The sequence below is a fragment of the Adelges cooleyi genome, unplaced genomic scaffold (assembly GCF_023614345.1).
Source record: "Adelges cooleyi isolate 19-005CV unplaced genomic scaffold, UGA_ACOO_1.1 ACOO_flye_CR_arks_rails_tigmint_CR_PRNA_593, whole genome shotgun sequence".
Classification (NCBI taxonomy): domain Eukaryota; kingdom Metazoa; phylum Arthropoda; class Insecta; order Hemiptera; family Adelgidae; genus Adelges; species Adelges cooleyi.
The window spans coordinates 1-20,363 of record NW_026096289.1 but is presented as its reverse complement, the minus strand read 5'-3'; the positions used below and the strand labels follow the sequence as shown (position 1 = coordinate 20,363).

General features: G+C 27.0%; 1 protein-coding gene across 1 annotated transcript in view; it reads left to right on the top strand.

The window, feature by feature from the left end:
- The window catches only part of LOC126844020 (zinc finger protein 665-like), a gene marked incomplete at its 3' end in the record, with an annotated part of 56,241 nt that extends 35,882 nt beyond the window's left edge, over nt 1-20,359 (top strand). Inside the window, exons 8-13 of the mRNA XM_050581863.1 lie at nt 3,727-4,055; nt 9,331-9,377; nt 10,315-10,482; nt 10,980-11,168; nt 11,664-12,415; nt 19,616-20,359. Of these exons, the coding sequence (XP_050437820.1) occupies nt 3,727-4,055; nt 9,331-9,377; nt 10,315-10,482; nt 10,980-11,168; nt 11,664-12,415; nt 19,616-20,359 (2,229 nt within the window). The remainder of the gene's footprint in view (nt 1-3,726; nt 4,056-9,330; nt 9,378-10,314; nt 10,483-10,979; nt 11,169-11,663; nt 12,416-19,615) is intronic.
- Nucleotides 20,360-20,363: the final 4 nt, after the last annotated feature.

Genomic DNA, 20,363 nt, shown 5'->3' with positions numbered 1-20,363 from the left:
AATAAAATAGTAAAGTTTTGTAATTAATTTGTCCTATAAATGTCAATTATAGAGTTTGGAAGCGGTATAAAATGTTGAAAATTAAACTTGAAAATGATGAAACAGAACAACACTCCTTTGAAGTCATTGCACCCAAACCGTTAAATGTGCAGTTCAAAAACAATGAAGTTTCTACTATAGAGGAGTGTATAGTAAAGAATGAAGTCAACAATACTTATGAGTAAGTCAATTTTAATACCATTTTTTACTAGATAAAACAATTAAGCTTTTGTAACTATGACTTCCTCCGTAATTTAAAAAAAAATGTAATTGATGATGTCATAATTCATTTTCAAAATAGTTTTAATAATATTGTTTAAACAATTATTTTTGACGTTATAAAAAGTAAAGAGAAACATGAACTTTTCTTGAGTAACTTAATTCACTTTAAGCTATTATAAATCATAAGGGTTTAAATTATATTAAACATATGAGTTTATTTAAAACTTGTTATCGATCAGTTAAATTTGCAGTAAAATGTATACTCTTTTAAAATAATTGTTTAGTAAATACTATTTTAAAAGTTTTATATATAGTACATAAGTAATTTCTATTTTTATCTCTATAATAATAAAATGTTAATGGTCTGATTGTGAATTATAAATAAATCCAAATTTTAAGTATATATAAAAAATGTATATGTATTTTTTTTTACTCTCCTTTTAGCTAATAGACCTTCTATGCTTACACAAAAGCCAAATTTATTGAACTATTTATAGATAAAAGTCTGAATATACAGTAAAATAATAATTTAGGCTTTGTTAATTACTTAGTTGATGAGCATTATGATGTATCCAACAATAAACACGATACTGACAAATTAGTGAATGAAACACATTTCAAAACCAAAATATATTTAATTCAGCTGTTGGAAACTGACCATGTGCATCTATGTAACTTTTTCACACCAAAAAGAAGCCAATCACTTATTTAGTTATTGAAGTATAAAATCCCATGTATCCTAAAAGATAGGTGCTTCGTACACCGGAGTCGTGTTGTGTCTAATGATACGGGATCAACGCCACATTAAATTAACCTAGTCCGCTAAATGGTCTATCGTTTAGCTTAAATCTTTATCGTCTTGACTTCTTACCTATAAGTCAATAGTCATACTTGTAGTTTTGTGTTATTCATCTAACTTAAGTAAATTAAAATTTAGTTTTAAATATTTAAAAAAAACAAAATATACCACTGAAAATTTGGATGGTTTTTATTTTTCAAACAATGTAAACTAAATTATTCTTTATTTTACACAGGTATTAAGTATTTTACCCTTGTAATATGTTTCTAGTCTCTGTGTCACGTTAAATTTTAACATTCATGCAAGTTCTTTATTCTTTTTTTTTGTTACTATTATGTATATATTTTTTTTAATTTTAATACAAAATATAAATTATGTTAATTTTGTTTGTTGTAAATTTAGCTGCAATAACGACAATTTGATTGTCAAATTTGGAAAAGAATGCTTCAATGACTGTGTGTTCGAATCAGATATTGAAATCGTAAGGCATGAACTGTTTGATGCTGAAAACGAGCTAACACCGTTGTATGACTGCAATTACTGCCAAAAATCGTTTAAGACAAAACGACGAATTAAAAACCATATTTTAAGGTAACCACGGACATAACAAAGAAAAATAGAATTTAAGCATAAATTACCGTTTTAAGTAAACGTTGATTGACGGTTTAGTGATGAGGTTGTTTACTTTAATTATTAAAAGAAGAATCATGCATGTCACAAATAACAGTTATAAGTGAGGTTTGATTACTAACAGTAAGCATAAGTTACTTTCAAGTCCTCCTTTGGGGATATTATGGTGTCTAAACCGACCTACTATTCCATGATTACTAAATAGCAGTTACCTGTGAACATAAAAATAACACTATCGCCTTTCTAGAAGCTCCTTAGGGCTGCCACTAAAACTTTCAAATTTTCCTGTTTCTCTGGCCCACTTTTTATATATATATATATATAAATAATTTGATTATATTTAATGAAAATATAGTGTAGGTACTGAAAATAACTGTCGATAGGAGACCCAATCTATGTCTATGGCCACTCAGTTTATATTAAAAGTTAATAATTACTATTGCTTTATAAATAATACTGTAATATGTATTAGTTGAATAAAAAATTACCATGCAAAATAATTTTACCTTTTAGGGGGCTCCATACAGACCATTTTTTCAGTCAAAATACATAATTTTCATTCCATCGCACAGGCCTAGCCAGTGATCCGATAAGCAATCTAAACACGGATCTGAATTTGTCATGAAGTTTACTTAGGATCGGTCGAAGGACTTTTTTCAATTTTAAATTTTAACCCTTTCTAAATATTATTTTAAAATGTTGAAATTGTATAAAATGTTCAAACGTGTTTTATACATAGTAGTAATAAGAAATCAAAAAAGTACGTCGACCGATGTCAAGTAAATTTCATGACGAATTCAAATCTGTTTTCATATTACTTATCGGATCACTGGTTGAGCCTGTGCGATGGAACAAAAAATGTATGTTGTATTAACTCAAATGGCTTTTACTCATAGACAAAATGATTTAAATTAAAAATAATACCTTGAAGCTTATACAAATTAACCGGTAAATTTATTGACTTGGTCGAAATTTATTTAAACCAATTTTTTCTTAAATATTGCCTATACAAAACTCCTTAAAAATGGTCTGTATGGAGCCCTCTTATTATATTTCTAGTCTCTGTTTCGCGTTTAATTGTCTGTAATAAAATTAAAATTGCATACATTCATGTTTACTCTTATTCTTTTATTTCGTAGCTATTCTCAATGCTAATTTACTTATAGTTTTCGATGAGATGAATATTTAATTCTATGATTCTGTCGTACTTTCCTACTTCTTCAACTCCTCTTTATTTTATTTTTTTTTCTTAAAAAATAACATTCAGAGTATTTCTACTGCTAGTAATATTTTATAATATTTTGTATACAAAATTACATACTCGCCCTTTTTATATTCTATAAATGTATAAAACATGTAGACTGACCGTTACTTATTTAGATTTGAATTATTATAATACTTACGAAGTCATTTAAAATCCAATATTTAATGCATTGTAAACAAGATAAATAAATAAATATTTTCTAATTTCTATATTTGAAAATATAAAAAATTATATTTTATATTTTTAAAAAATAACACAAGTAAAAATATTTTCAAATGGGTAAATTTCAACACTATTATGTGTCGTGTGCGAAATCCTTGAAATTATTTCTTAAAAATTATGCTTGATTGATGCATTAACACATATAATAATAGTAATATTAATATTTGCTATAAAATATTGATCTTAAATTAATTTATTTTGTTTCATGCGTGTTGCAGTATTCATTATCCGTGTAACGAGATCGACACTTCAAATTGTACAAACTCTATTGATAACTATACTAGAAACAAAGATGTCCTATTTAATTGTGGTATTTGTTTAAAAAGTTTCAAATCAAAATCAAACCTGAAAAGACATTGGCGGATTCATACGGACGAAAAGGCTTTTAAATGCAATGTGTGTGAAAAGTCATTTGGACGAAAAGAACACCTCAAAACTCATAAAATGACACATACTGGAGAAAAACCTTTTAATTGTGACGTTTGTGAAAAAACATTCAGTCACCAATCTAACCTCAACTACCATAAAAGGATACATACCAGAGAGAAACCTTTTAAATGCAATGTGTGTGAAAGAAAATTCAGTCAACAGTCTTCTCTCAAGACTCATGAGAGAACACATACCGGAGAAACACTTTTTAGATGCGATGTCTGTGAAAAAAAATTCAGTCAAAAATCTAATCTCAAAAATCATGAAAGGATACATACCGGAGAGAAACCTTACAAATGCGATGTCTGTGCAAAGACATTCTGTCATCCATCTAACCTCAAAACTCATGAACGCATACATATTGGTGGGGTACGATATGAATGCTCCGTCTGTAAAAAATCGTATAGTTGCCAATATCATCTTAAAAGGCATCAAGCAAAAGCACACGACTAAAACCTCATATACCTTTCGTGACTATTTGACAGTTTTAAAATAGTTTTGGTAACAATTTTTCATTATTTTGCTCTTTATTTAACCTACGATTTAATATGAATTATTGATATACGAGTATATTTACCAATTTTTTTTATAGTTTTTTAATGTTTACTATCGTTTAACTGATCATTACTTTGACGTTTTCTATTTGACTTATAATTCTTTTCACAGACTATATACATTTTTAAGTTTTTATATTTTTATAATATCATTTTTTAGTTCTATAATTTACACATGAAAAATAGTAGATAATATTGTTATTTTGTTAAAATATTAACAAGTAAGTTTATATTTTTAAATTGGTTATTAATTAAAAATATGTATTTTTTTTTGTATCCAACTAACCATGGTTATGAAAATTACGTTTTATTTTAATTATTTTGATATTTTTAGTTTATTGTTTCCACTGTATTACTGTGTTTTCGTTTTATTGTGCTACCTATATATTTTTTAATAACATTTATATTATGCAGAATATTAGTTGTAAATTGTATTATTATTCATATATAATTGTATTATATATTTTTTGGTCATATATATTTTTTATAATTACTGTTTGTTTTAAATATAAATTATTTTTATTAAACGAGTATTAGAAGTTTATATTTTAAAATTTATTTTTAATTTTAAATATTTTTATCCGTCTAATCATATTTATGGAAACTGTTTTTTTATTTTTTAATTATTTTAATTTAATTTTTTCATCTGTATGATGCATTTATTACACGGTAAATTATAGGTGGGCTATTATATTATTTCTAGTATTTATTAAAATAAGTTTATAGTCTACTAAAATAACTGTTGATTTTTTTATTACATTTTTCTATTATCTATTAAAATTTGTTTACAAGATTTATGTTAACTCAATCTACCAGTCGTGTTTAAGTGAATTATTTTATAATTATTAAATACAATTTTTTTTTCTAAGTTTGTTGTTTTTCCCTTTGCAAAAATTTGTATTTTCGTTTCATTTTGCTACTTTTGTATTATAGTACAAAAATGTATTTAAGGAAGATGGTGTTTTTAATTTGTAGTGTACAAGATTTTATTAAATTGAAAATGAATGTCTAGTGAATAAATATGACACATTTTCAGATACTATTGTAAAAAGGTTACAGACCTTTGTTAAAAAACATTACATTACATTGAGCAATTTTACTATTAAAGCTAATACTACTAGTTGTAGTTCACATAAATTGTGTCTAACCAACAATATAAATTGTTTTATGTAGCATAATATATACGTTTTAGCAAGATGATAAATCGTTGTGAATATAGATTTTTCTATCATATATATTATAGTTAATTAAACGATATTAGTTAATTAAAGTACTATCAATAACTAGTTTACATACAAAATATTGTGTATATTTCTAATCCTCCCCTTACAAATTGTATTTTTTTGTAACCAATTTTAAAAAAGTATTTTAAATATAGATTTAGCGTTTCAATTTGTATATGAAAACATCGGTTCAGCAATTATGGAAATATCTTCAATACATTGTTTTTATTAGTTTTATTGGTTCGTTCTCAAGAACACACATCGTGTTTGAGAGTAGAAACATTAGTGGTCATAAGTTAAAATACACCTAACAACTATTAGTATTATGAATAATAAAAATTAATCATAAAGCGCAGTTACCGTATTTTTATCACAGGCTTCAACCAACAATTTTCGAAATCACCAAGCTATTTTATTTAGTTTAGGTCATTTAGTTTTTATAATATTTCAACGCAAAAACAGAAATAGATACCGTTGGTTTTAAATTGAGTATTACTTTGACAGGTTATTAAATTACTCTACCGGAAATAATCCGGTGTACACTTCTATAGTTGATGCTCGTTTTAGACAGTATACCTAATTATAATGATAATAATATTTCACTAAGGCTAATACAGTCTAATAGTTAAACACGTATAGAAATATAGTATAATTATTGTTTATTTTTTTTACTAACAAAATGATGTGCAATTTGGGGCAGAAGGGATGTTCAAAATTGTTCAAAACTATAATATAGTGCTACTATACTACTTACTATACATATTATGTACCTATAGTTAGGCCACAAAATAAAAATTAAAATACATGATTTGAGTACATTGATTGTAAACAAATTCCAGGTTGCTAGGTGTGAGTAAATTAACACAGATAATAAACATATTTTCATTATATTGTTAATTACGAGGTAATTATAGGTAGCCAAGGCATTTAACGTCCAAGTTAAAAAAAGATAAATATCAAATATACTTTTTAATTGAATTAATATTGTGCTGAAATATATTTTTTATAGTACATTTCTCTAGCTCACACACAAAACAAATGTATAAATTATAAAATCTATTCAGGCAATGTCTTGGCTAGAAACTCGTATACAAGTTAATTTTGAATTGATGGTTTTTTGTTAGTAGTTTAACTTGAGTTTTAAATTTATATTATATTTGAAACTGTATATAAATCAGCACAGCGTAATAGTCGGACTTTCTGTGTAAATGTTTAAATAACATTTTTTTTTAAATTATACTGATTGTTTTCTTTTCTTAGGTAAGGTTATTTAGCTAAAATTCAATTTTTTATTCACCTTTGTCGAATCATATTTTGTAATTCCGGTTAAGGTACTCGAAAACTAATTGTTCTCAAACATAAAAATATTAAATTACAGTTATAATAGTGAAGCTATAATAATTTAAGTTTTAACATAATAATGTATAATATACGAGTATTATGTAAGCTTATACTTCAAACTTGGTTTTGAATTTAAAATATTTATTCATTTTTATCCGACTAATCATTTTTATAGAAACTTTTTTTATATTTTAATTTTATTAATTTTATGTTTTCATCTGTATAAAATTTCTTTCTACATTTATATTTTAAAAAATTTGTTTGATGCATTATTTACACGTTGAAGAAAATATATGTTATTATACTGTTTCTATTATTTATTAAAATACTTAATAGTTAATTTTGGTTTCGCTTGATTTAAAACAATAAGGTATTTTCAGAGTTAATAACGTTATTTGTTTAGGTATAAGAAACGATGTCTCATCAACAGTTCATCGAAGGATTTAGTAATTATTACCAATTTGTTGCTAAAGTTCTTTTTGCAAAAAATATATAATAAATCGAAATTAGATATTTCTGTAGATTTTTTTAAGTAGGCACAACTAAGTAACAATATCAGATAGATAAATTGTTAATTAAACTTAAAAACTTTGGAAATCACCATTTTTTTGTGGTTTATAACCTAATGTTTTTGAATAAATTAAATCTATTAAAATTGAATCTTAAAAACGGGGTAACAATTTCAAATTTTTGGAAAAATTTCTGATAATTATTTATTTGAAATTTAAACGTTGTCACCGTGATAATTAACAGGAGCATAAAGCTATCATAATAAAGGTAATGTTTTTGTAAGTATGACGATTAACAAATGTAGTGTGAACATTTGTTACTCAGATTTTTCGTAATAAGTTTTTAGCCGTTGGTTTAACTTCAGATGAATTTGTTAAAAAGTAACTTTTTACTTGCTCCAGTTAATTTTTTTATAAGTTAAGAATGTAGCTAATACAACTTTAAGTAGTTAAAAACAAGCATCTTTGCCAACCAGGGCCTAGTAATAAACAGGCAAAAAGCAGCGAAAACAAAGAAAGAAATGTTTTTAATTAAATTAAAAAATTTTAATGTTTTGTCGGTTAAGTTAAAACCTTATTCCTTTTTAATATCTCACACTTTGTCGATACACCGCCATTATTCTATTAAATTTAAATTAAGTTTTTGTTTAGAAAAATTTATTATTAAATACTACTTGAGAAATAATTTAACTTCAAAAATAAGAACTGACAATTTAATTTTAACTATAATAATATGTTTTTAAAAGTTAAAACAAGAATGTATAAAAAATGGATAATGTATAGTATTAAATAGATACATTTAATAAGTACTTTCTTCGTGCTAAATATGGTATGTCTCTTGTTTGACAAAAAATACAGTATTAAGAGTAAAATAATTAAACTTGCGTATTATGTAACGGAAAAGCCAGTTTATTGATTGATTTTAAATATTAGTTAGTTTATATACATTGCACATAATATCTGATTGGTCTATGGCATTTTGAAGTGGAGAAATATGAGTTAAATTAACAGCTCTGGAAAAAATAAATGAAATTCATTAGTTAATAATGTATCAATTTAATTCAAGCGAAATATCTTTAAATACCTTAACTGTCCATATTAAATATTACATAAGATAATAGATTCAACATTGATAGACTTCTGTGTTCAACAAAGATCATACGTGATAGCTTAAGTAAAAAAAAAACGCACATATATAATATTTTAGAACTATGGCTTAATTAATAATTAGTGTAAGTAGATACATAAACACAATTTCATAGTAGACTGGCTGTTTGTAAAAACTCCTCACTATATTATTTACCAAATTATATAATACACACATTTTAGTTCTTTTAGATTTGTACCACGGTTTTCAACTAAGCTACCAGTTGATCGATATACTGAGTTTTTATTTGCATATTTTATAATAAAACACAAAAGAATATTTAAATTATACTATTAAAAAAAAATATATATATATATTCAAAATGTTAATAAAAGTGTATTGTTTTTTTTCTTTAGTACGAAGAAAAACTACCTATTCACATATAGGTATTTTAAAGGGATAATAAGTGTCAGCTTTAATTTTTTTATAGTTTTTCAATGTTTACTATCGTTTAATTGATCATTACTTTGACGTTTTCTATTTGACTTATAATTCTGTTCACAGACTATATACATTTTTAAGTTTTTATATTTTTATAATATCATTTTTTAGTTCTATAATTTACACATGAAAAATAGTTGATAATATTGTTATTTTGTTAAAATATTAACAAGTAAGTTTATATTTTTAAATTGGTTATTAATTAAAAATGTGTATTTTTTTTATAACCAACTAACCATGGTTATGAAAATTAAGTTTTATTTTAATTATTTTGATATTTTTAGTTTATTGTTTCCACTGTATTACTGTGTTTTCGATTTATTGTGCTACCTATATATTTTTTAATAACTTTTATATTATGCAGAATATTAGTTGTAAATTGTATTATTATTAATATATATTTGTATTATATATTTTTTGGTCATAATATTAAAAACTAATTTTACAAGTCAGCGTATGGGTTTCCATAACGAATAAAAACTTAGGTAAACGCATTAATACATTATATAGGATTTCGATGAAGGTAAATTTACAACAAGCTTTGAAACCGGAGTTGGGTAATTGATTTGTATGCCTTATAAAACCCCAGTTTACCTCCATGCTGCGTTGTACCTCCACCTGTGACAATCACTCGTTATCATACAAACACACACTATCACAAATCTGTCTAGAAAATGTTTACATTGTCATTTGTCTTGCAGTTCGCGTTAATAAACCTACATTAAATACAAACTTTGTTTTTGTTAGTATTTGAGATTTTTATTTTGCAATCGCTCCTTTCTGTTGATTATAACTAGTTCAATTAGATTTAGCGCCATAGAAACAATTTGTTTTCATTATTGTTGCTACGGGTCCGATTGGTAATTTTTTTTAGATTTTAATCAAAATAACTTGGTCGAATTCTGTGATAAATATTAAATACTTAACGTATTGCGTTGTGTTTCGTTAATGAGTTCCAATTGAGTTTTGTCTTGCCTGTAATTCATTTGTTATACATTTTAAGTAGCAGCCGTGAACAGCGGTTTACGGTTCTACGTAATGTGAGTACCTACCGTTTTGTATACATTATTGTCGTGTTTTCCGTATTCCATTGACTTAGAATGCTGCTTGTTAATAAATAGAATTATAATCCATATGTGTTTGTTTATTACTTACTAATTGCTCGGAGTTTGGTTGAATGACACAGAATGTCACTTTAATTTAACATAGTCGACAAAATGGGCTATCGTCTAGTTTTAATCTTTATCGTGTTAGATTCTTACCAACAAGTCGTACTTGTAGTTTTGTGTTATTCATCTAATTTTAGTAAATTATTTTTTAGTTTTAAATATTAAAAAAAAAACAAAATATACCACTCAAAACTTTGTTGGTTTTTTATTTTTCAAATCATGTTAACTAAATTATTCTTTGTTATATCATTGTTATTACTAAATTTAATACTTAATAAAATAGTAAAGTTTTGTAATTAATTTGTCCTATAAATGTCAATTATAGAGTTTGGAAGCGTTATAAAATGTTGAAAATTAAACTTGAAAATGATGAAACAGAACAACACTCCTTTGAAGTCATTGCACCCAAACCGTTAAATGTGCAGTTCAAAAACAATGAAATTTCTACAACAGAGGAGTATTTGATAAAGAATAAGGTCGACAATACTTATGTGTAAGGCTATTTTTATAACCATTTTTTTTATCCTAAATAAATTTATTAATCTTTTGTAATTATGTCGTCCTCCTCTATAAACCCATCGTTGGTATCGACGTTAGCGTTTGCTGACATTTAACTTATAGTAATAACCTCTTCTTCGTTTGATTAAAGATTGTTTTAAAACTATATCTACCTCTTATCAATATGATGTTAAACCAAAATACCAAAAAAAATAAAATTGTGGGTACGATGACCGGTCTAAGTCTATATTACTGCATTATGTTACCGTACATTCTCATGATATTTACCATGTTATATTGTTTTCTACCATTCCACCTACAACGATTTCAAGTATTTTACCCTTGTAATATGTTTCTAGTCTCTGTGTCATGGTAAATTTTAACATACACGCAAGTTCTTTATTCTTTTTTTTTTGTAACTATTATGTATATATTTTTTTTAATTTTAATACAAAATATAAATTATGTTAATTTTGTTTGTTGTAAATTTAGCTGCAATAACGACGATTTGAATGTCAAATTTGAAAAAGAATGCTTCAATGATTGTGTTTTCGAATCAGATATTGAAATCGTAAGGCATGAACTGTTTGATGCTGAAAAAGAGCTAACACCGTTGTATGACTGCAATTACTGCCAAAAATCGTTTAAGACAAAACGACGAATTAAAAACCATATTTTAAGGTAACCACGGACATAACAAAGAAAAATAGAATTTAAGCATAAATTACCGTTTTAAGTAAACGTTGATTGACGGTTTAGTGATGAGGTTGTTTACTTTAATTATTAAAAGAATCCTGCATGTCACAAATAACAGTTATAAGTGAGGTTTGATTACTAAGAGTAAGCATAAGTTACTTTCAAGTCCTCCTTTGGGGATATTATGGTGTCTAAACCGACCTACTATTCCATGATTACTAAATAGCAGTTACCTGTGAACATAAAAATAACACTATCGACTTTCTAAAAGCTCCTCAGAGCTGCCACTTAAAATAACATAAATACAAACAGATAAAGTACAACTATTTTAGTAATTATGTGTCGTATGCCAAATCCTTGAAATTATTTCTAAAAAATTATGCTTGTTTGATGCATTAACACATATAACTATAGTAATATTAATATTTGCTATAAAATATTAATCTTAAATTAATTTATTTTGTTTCATGCGTGTTGCAGTATTCATTATCCTTGTAACGAGATCGACACTTCAAATTTTACAAACTATTTGGATTACTATACTCGAAACAAAGATGTCCTATTTAATTGTGGTATTTGTTTAAAAAGTTTTACATCAAAATTATCCCTGAGAAGACATTGGCGGATTCATACTGACGAAAAGCCCTTTAAGTGCGATGTCTGTGCAAAGACATTCTGTCAACAATCTACCCTCAAAACTCATGCACGTATACATACCGGAGAGAAACCTTTTAGATGCAATTTCTGTGAAAAATGTTTTAATACACAATCTTACCTCAAAACTCATAAAAGGATGCATACCGGAGAGAAACCTTTTAAATGCAATGTGTGTGAAAGAAAATTCAGTCAACAGTCTTCTCTCAAGACTCATGAGAGAACACATACCGGAGAAACACTTTTTAGATGCAATGTCTGTGAAAAAAAATTCAGTCAAAAATCTAATCTCAAAAAACATGAAAGGATACATACCGGTGAGAAACCATTTAGATGCGATTTCTGTGCAAAGACATTCTGTCAACAATGTGATCTCAAGAAACATGAAAGGATACATACCGGTGAGAAACCATTTAGATGCGATTTCTGTGCAAAGACATTCTGTCAACAATCTACCCTCAAAACTCATGCACGTATACATACCGGAGAGAAACCTTTTAGATGCAATTTCTGTGAAAAATGTTTTAATACACAATCTTACCTCAAAACTCATAAAAGGATGCATACCGGAGAGAAACCTTTTAAATGCAATGTGTGTGAAAGAAAATTCAGTCAACAGTCTTCTCTCAAGACTCATGAGAGAACACATACCGGAGAAACACTTTTTAGATGCAATGTCTGTGAAAAAAAATTCAGTCAAAAATCTAATCTCAAAAAACATGAAAGGATACATACCGGTGAGAAACCATTTAGATGCGATTTCTGTGCAAAGACATTCTGTCAACAATGTGATCTCAAGAAACATGAAAGGATACATACCGGTGAGAAACCGTTTAAGTGCGATGTGTGTGAAAAAAAATTCAGTCAACAATCTACCCTCAAAACTCATGAACGCATACATATTGGTGGGGTACGTTATGAATGCTCCGTCTGTAAAAAATCGTATGGTCACCAAAATACTCTAAAAAGGCATCAAGCAAAAGCACACGACTAAAACTTGAAAATGATGAAACATTTCTTACTCAGATTTTTCGTAATAAGCTTTTAATCGTTGTTTTAACTTCAGATGAATTTGTAAAAAATAACTTTTTACTTGCTCGAGTTAATTTTTTTATAACTTAAGAATGTAGCTAATACAACTTTAAGTAGTTAAAAACAAGCATCTTTGCCAATCAGTGCCTAGTAATAAACAGGCAAAAAGCAGCGAAAACAAAGAAAGAAATGTTTTTAATTAAATTTAAAAATTTTAATGTTTTGTCGGTTAAGTTAAAACCTTCTTCCTTTTTAATATCTCACAGTTTGTCAATACACCACCATTATTCTATTAAATTTAAATTAAGTTTTTATTTAGAAAAATGTATTATTAAATACTACTTGAGAAATAATTTAACTTCAAAAATAAGAACTGACAATTTAATTTTAACTTTAATAATATATTTTAAATGTTAAAACAAGAATGTATGAAAAATGGATAATGTATAGTATTAAATAGATACATTTAATAAATACTTTACTCGCGCTAAATGCACCAGTATGTCTCTTATTTGACAAAAAAAAGCCAGTATTAAGAGTAAAATAAATAAACTTGCGTATCAAGTAACGGAAAAGCCTGTTTATTGATTTATTTTAAATATTAGTTAAGTTTATATACATTGCACATAATATCTGATTGGTCTATGGCATTTTTGAGGTAGAGAAAAATGAGTTAAATTAACAGCTCTGGAACAAAAAAATAAAATTATTTAGTTAATCATGTATGAATTGAATACAAGTGAAATATCTAAACTAAAATATCTAACTTTAAATATTTATACGATCCATATCAAATATTACATAAGATAATAGACTCAACATGGACCTTTTTAGAGATTTAAACTAGGGGTTGGGCCTATCCGAATTATCCGGATAATTCGGATACGGATATCCTAAATCCGGATAGTTTCGGATAGTTAAAAATTATCCGGATATTCATTTCATTTTTATAAGACAAATATACCATAATAATATAGGTACAGTGTTTTTAAACATACCGAATAATTAAATAACGACACCTAATTAAATTTTACTATCACATGAATGATTTTTAGATATATCTGTGTTAGTGGTTGTTAACCGACTATTCGGACTCTTTGCAGAGTCCATCCTCAGGGTTGTCACGACTGTTCCGCTGCCGGTTAATAACCACTGACACGAATATATCTGAAAATCATCCATGTGATATTTCAACCCGTGAAAGTTTCAAAAAATACATAAATTTGAGTACTCAAAAAAATATATTCGGCTGGTTAAAAATTAAATTAACATCCGAAACTATCCGGATAATTTTTTAACTATTCGGATAGTTTTGGTTCTCCGGATAATTTAAATATTATTTGATATCTGAAACTCGGATATCCGGATAGTTGATCAATTATCCGGATATCCAAAATTATCCGGATTTCGGATATCCGTATCCGAATTATCCGGATATCAAATAATCCGGATATCCGCCAAATCCGAATATTAGTCCCAACCCTAATTTAAACACAATGTATTGTGTTATTTTAAAATATACAACTGTGTTCAAACTTCAACAAAGATTAAACGATGTAAGTAGATACAAAAAGACAATTTTACAGGAGAATGGTTGTTTGTAAAAACCTCTTACTATTGTTTAACTCATTATTCAAAAGTTTCGAGGAACCATAATATAATATTTATTATAATTTTAGCTTTCCTTATTTCAAACTTATGAAATATAATATTTGTTACTATTTACTATATTTTTATACTGATTGGAAACACGGTGAATACCTAAAAAGTCCCCTAGACAACTTTGTATTTTAATCTTTAATTTTTTCAGTTTTATATTTTATAAAGATAGTATGATTTGTTATAGTTTTTTATATTTGATTAAAAGTAAAATACTCATAATTAGGGTTGGCTAGTAGTAAATCAGAATGGTCGCGTTCTCAGATAAATTAAAAACCGAATCGTACTACCTTATTACGCTGTATAAAAAAATATAGGGATAAAGATAACACATGGTATTTTTGTTGTAATGTAATTATAATATTGAACACTAATTTTACAAGTCAGCGAAGGGGTTTCCATATCGAATAAAAACTTAGGTAAACGCATTAATACATTTTATAGGATTTCGATGAAGGTAAATTTACAACAAGCTTTGAAACCGGAGTTGGGAAATTGATTTGTATGCCTTATAAAACTCCAGTTTACCTCCATGCTGCGGTGTACCTCCACCTGTGACAATCACTCGTTATCATACAAACACACACTATCACAAATCTGTCTAGAAAATGTTTGCATTGTCATTTGTCCTGCAGTTCGCGTTAATAAACCTACATTAAATACAAATTTTGTTTTTGTTAGTGTCCGAGATTTTTATTTTGCAATCGCTCCTTTCTGTGAATTATAACTAGTTCAATTAGATTTAGCGCCATAGAAACAATTGGTTTTCATTATTGTTGCTACGGGTCCGATTCGTGAGAATTTCTAAATATTAATCATAATAACTTATTTTATGATAAATACAACCGTATTGCGTTGTGTTTTGTTAGTAAGTTACAATTGTGTTTTGTCTTGTCTGTTAATAATTTATTATAAGTTTTAAGTAGCAGCCGTGAACAGCGGTTTACGGTTCTATGTTATGTGAGTACCTACCGTTTTGTATACATTATTGTCGTGTTTTCCGTATTCCATTGACTTAGAATGCTGCTTGTTAATAAATAGAATCATAATCCATATGTGTTTGTTTATTACTTACTAATTGCTCAGAGTTTGGTTGAATGACACAGAATGTCACTTTAATTTAACGTAGTCGACAAAATGGGCTATCGTCTAGTTTTAATCTTTATCGTGTTAGATTCTTACCAACAAGTCGTACTTGTAGTTTTGTGTTATTCATGTAATTTTAGTAAATTATTATTTAGTTTTAAATATTAAAAAAAAAACAAAATATACCACTCAAAACTTTGTTGGTTTTTTATTTTTCAAATCATGTTAACTAAATTATTCTTTGTTATATCATTGTTATTACTAAATTTAATACTTAATAAAATAGTAAAGTTTTGTAATTAATTTGTCCTATAAATGTCAATTATAGAGTTTGGAAGCGGTATAAAATGTTGAAAATTAAACTTGAAAATGATGAAACAGAACAACACTCCTTTGAAGTCATTGCACCCAAACCGTTAAATGTGCAGTTCAAAAACAATGAAGTTTCTACTATAGAGGAGTGTATAGTAAAGAATGAAGTCAACAATACTTATGAGTAAGTCAATTTTAATACCATTTTTTACTAGATAAAACAATTAAGCTTTTGTAACTATGACTTCCTCCGTAATTTAAAAAAAAATGTAATTGATGATGTCATAATTCATTTTCAAAATAGTTTTAATAATATTGTTTAAACAATTATTTTTGACGTTATAAAAAGTAAAGAGAAACATGAACTTTTCTTGAGTAACTTAATTCACTTTAAGCTATTATAAATCATAAGGGTTTAAATTATATTAAACATATGAGTTTATTTAAAACTTGTTATCGATCAGTTAAATTTGCAGTAAAATGTATACTCTTTTAAAATAATTGTTTAGTAAATACTATTTTAAAAGTTTTATATATAGTACATAAGTAATTTCTATTTTTATCTCTATAATAATAAAATGTTAATGGTCTGATTGTGAATTATAAATAAATCCAAATTTTAAGTATATATAAAAAATGTATATGTATTTTTTTTTACTCTCCTTTTAGCTAATAGACCTTCTATGCTTACACAAAAGCCAAATTTATTGAACTATTTATAGATAAAAGTCTGAATATACAGTAAAATAATAATTTAGGCTTTGTTAATTACTTAGTTGATGAGCATTATGATGTATCCAACAATAAACACGATACTGACAAATTAGTGAATGAAACACATTTCAAAACCAAAATATATTTAATTCAGCTGTTGGAAACTGACCATGTGCATCTATGTAACTTTTTCACACCAAAAAGAAGCCAATCACTTATTTAGTTATTGAAGTATAAAATCCCATGTATCCTAAAAGATAGGTGCTTCGTACACCGGAGTCGTGTTGTGTCTAATGATACGGGATCAACGCCACATTAAATTAACCTAGTCCGCTAAATGGTCTATCGTTTAGCTTAAATCTTTATCGTCTTGACTTCTTACCTATAAGTCAATAGTCATACTTGTAGTTTTGTGTTATTCATCTAACTTAAGTAAATTAAAATTTAGTTTTAAATATTTAAAAAAAACAAAATATACCACTGAAAATTTGGATGGTTTTTATTTTTCAAACAATGTAAACTAAATTATTCTTTATTTTACACAGGTATTAAGTATTTTACCCTTGTAATATGTTTCTAGTCTCTGTGTCACGTTAAATTTTAACATTCATGCAAGTTCTTTATTCTTTTTTTTTGTTACTATTATGTATATATTTTTTTTAATTTTAATACAAAATATAAATTATGTTAATTTTGTTTGTTGTAAATTTAGCTGCAATAACGACAATTTGATTGTCAAATTTGGAAAAGAATGCTTCAATGACTGTGTGTTCGAATCAGATATTGAAATCGTAAGGCATGAACTGTTTGATGCTGAAAACGAGCTAACACCGTTGTATGACTGCAATTACTGCCAAAAATCGTTTAAGACAAAACGACGAATTAAAAACCATATTTTAAGGTAACCACGGACATAACAAAGAAAAATAGAATTTAAGCATAAATTACCGTTTTAAGTAAACGTTGATTGACGGTTTAGTGATGAGGTTGTTTACTTTAATTATTAAAAGAAGAATCATGCATGTCACAAATAACAGTTATAAGTGAGGTTTGATTACTAACAGTAAGCATAAGTTACTTTCAAGTCCTCCTTTGGGGATATTATGGTGTCTAAACCGACCTACTATTCCATGATTACTAAATAGCAGTTACCTGTGAACATAAAAATAACACTATCGCCTTTCTAGAAGCTCCTTAGGGCTGCCACTAAAACTTTCAAATTTTCCTGTTTCTCTGGCCCACTTTTTATATATATATATATATAAATAATTTGATTATATTTAATGAAAATATAGTGTAGGTACTGAAAATAACTGTCGATAGGAGACCCAATCTATGTCTATGGCCACTCAGTTTATATTAAAAGTTAATAATTACTATTGCTTTATAAATAATACTGTAATATGTATTAGTTGAATAAAAAATTACCATGCAAAATAATTTTACCTTTTAGGGGGCTCCATACAGACCATTTTTTCAGTCAAAATACATAATTTTCATTCCATCGCACAGGCCTAGCCAGTGATCCGATAAGCAATCTAAACACGGATCTGAATTTGTCATGAAGTTTACTTAGGATCGGTCGAAGGACTTTTTCAATTTTAAATTTTAACCCTTTCTAAATATTATTTTAAAATGTTGAAATTGTATAAAATGTTCAAACGTGTTTTATACATAGTAGTAATAAGAAATCAAAAAAGTACGTCGACCGATGTCAAGTAAATTTCATGACGAATTCAAATCTGTTTTCATATTACTTATCGGATCACTGGTTGAGCCTGTGCGATGGAACAAAAAATGTATGTTGTATTAACTCAAATGGCTTTTACTCATAGACAAAATGATTTAAATTAAAAATAATACCTTGAAGCTTATACAAATTAACCGGTAAATTTATTGACTTGGTCGAAATTTATTTAAACCAATTTTTTCTTAAATATTGCCTATACAAAACTCCTTAAAAATGGTCTGTATGGAGCCCTCTTATTATATTTCTAGTCTCTGTTTCGCGTTTAATTGTCTGTAATAAAATTAAAATTGCATACATTCATGTTTACTCTTATTCTTTTATTTCGTAGCTATTCTCAATGCTAATTTACTTATAGTTTTCGATGAGATGAATATTTAATTCTATGATTCTGTCGTACTTTCCTACTTCTTCAACTCCTCTTTATTTTATTTTTTTTTCTTAAAAAATAACATTCAGAGTATTTCTACTGCTAGTAATATTTTATAATATTTTGTATACAAAATTACATACTCGCCCTTTTTATATTCTATAAATGTATAAAACATGTAGACTGACCGTTACTTATTTAGATTTGAATTATTATAATACTTACGAAGTCATTTAAAATCCAATATTTAATGCATTGTAAACAAGATAAATAAATAAATATTTTCTAATTTCTATATTTGAAAATATAAAAAATTATATTTTATATTTTTAAAAAATAACACAAGTAAAAATATTTTCAAATGGGTAAATTTCAACACTATTATGTGTCGTGTGCGAAATCCTTGAAATTATTTCTTAAAAATTATGCTTGATTGATGCATTAACACATATAATAATAGTAATATTAATATTTGCTATAAAATATTGATCTTAAATTAATTTATTTTGTTTCATGCGTGTTGCAGTATTCATTATCCGTGTAACGAGATCGACACTTCAAATTGTACAAACTCTATTGATAACTATACTAGAAACAAAGATGTCCTATTTAATTGTGGTATTTGTTTAAAAAGTTTCAAATCAAAATCAAACCTGAAAAGACATTGGCGGATTCATACGGACGAAAAGGCTTTTAAATGCAATGTGTGTGAAAAGTCATTTGGACGAAAAGAACACCTCAAAACTCATAAAATGACACATACTGGAGAAAAACCTTTTAATTGTGACGTTTGTGAAAAAACATTCAGTCACCAATCTAACCTCAACTACCATAAAAGGATACATACCAGAGAGAAACCTTTTAAATGCAATGTGTGTGAAAGAAAATTCAGTCAACAGTCTTCTCTCAAGACTCATGAGAGAACACATACCGGAGAAACACTTTTTAGATGCGATGTCTGTGAAAAAAAATTCAGTCAAAAATCTAATCTCAAAAATCATGAAAGGATACATACCGGAGAGAAACCTTACAAATGCGATGTCTGTGCAAAGACATTCTGTCATCCATCTAACCTCAAAACTCATAAAAGGATACATACCGGCGAGAAACTTTTTAGATGTAATTTCTGTGAAAAATGTTTTAATAAACAATCTTACCTCAAAACTCATAAAAGGACACATACTGGCGAGAAACCTTTTAGATGCAATGTGTGTGAAAGAACATTCAGCCAACAGTCTTCTCTCAAGACTCATGAGAGAACACATACCGGAGAAACACTTTTTAGATGCAATGTCTGTGAAAAAAAATTCAGTCAAAAATCTAATCTCAAAAAACATGAAAGGATACATACCGGTGAGAAACCATTTAGATGCGATTTCTGTGCAAAGACATTCTGTCAACAATGTGATCTCAAGAAACATAAAAGGACACATACTGGCGAGAAACCTTTTAGATGCAATGTGTGTGAAAGAACATTCAGCCAACAGTCTTCTCTTAAGACTCATAAAAGGATACATACTGAAGAGAAACCTTTTAGATGCAATGTGTGTGAAAGAACATTCAGCCAACAGTCTTCTCTTAAGACTCATAAAAGGATACATACCGG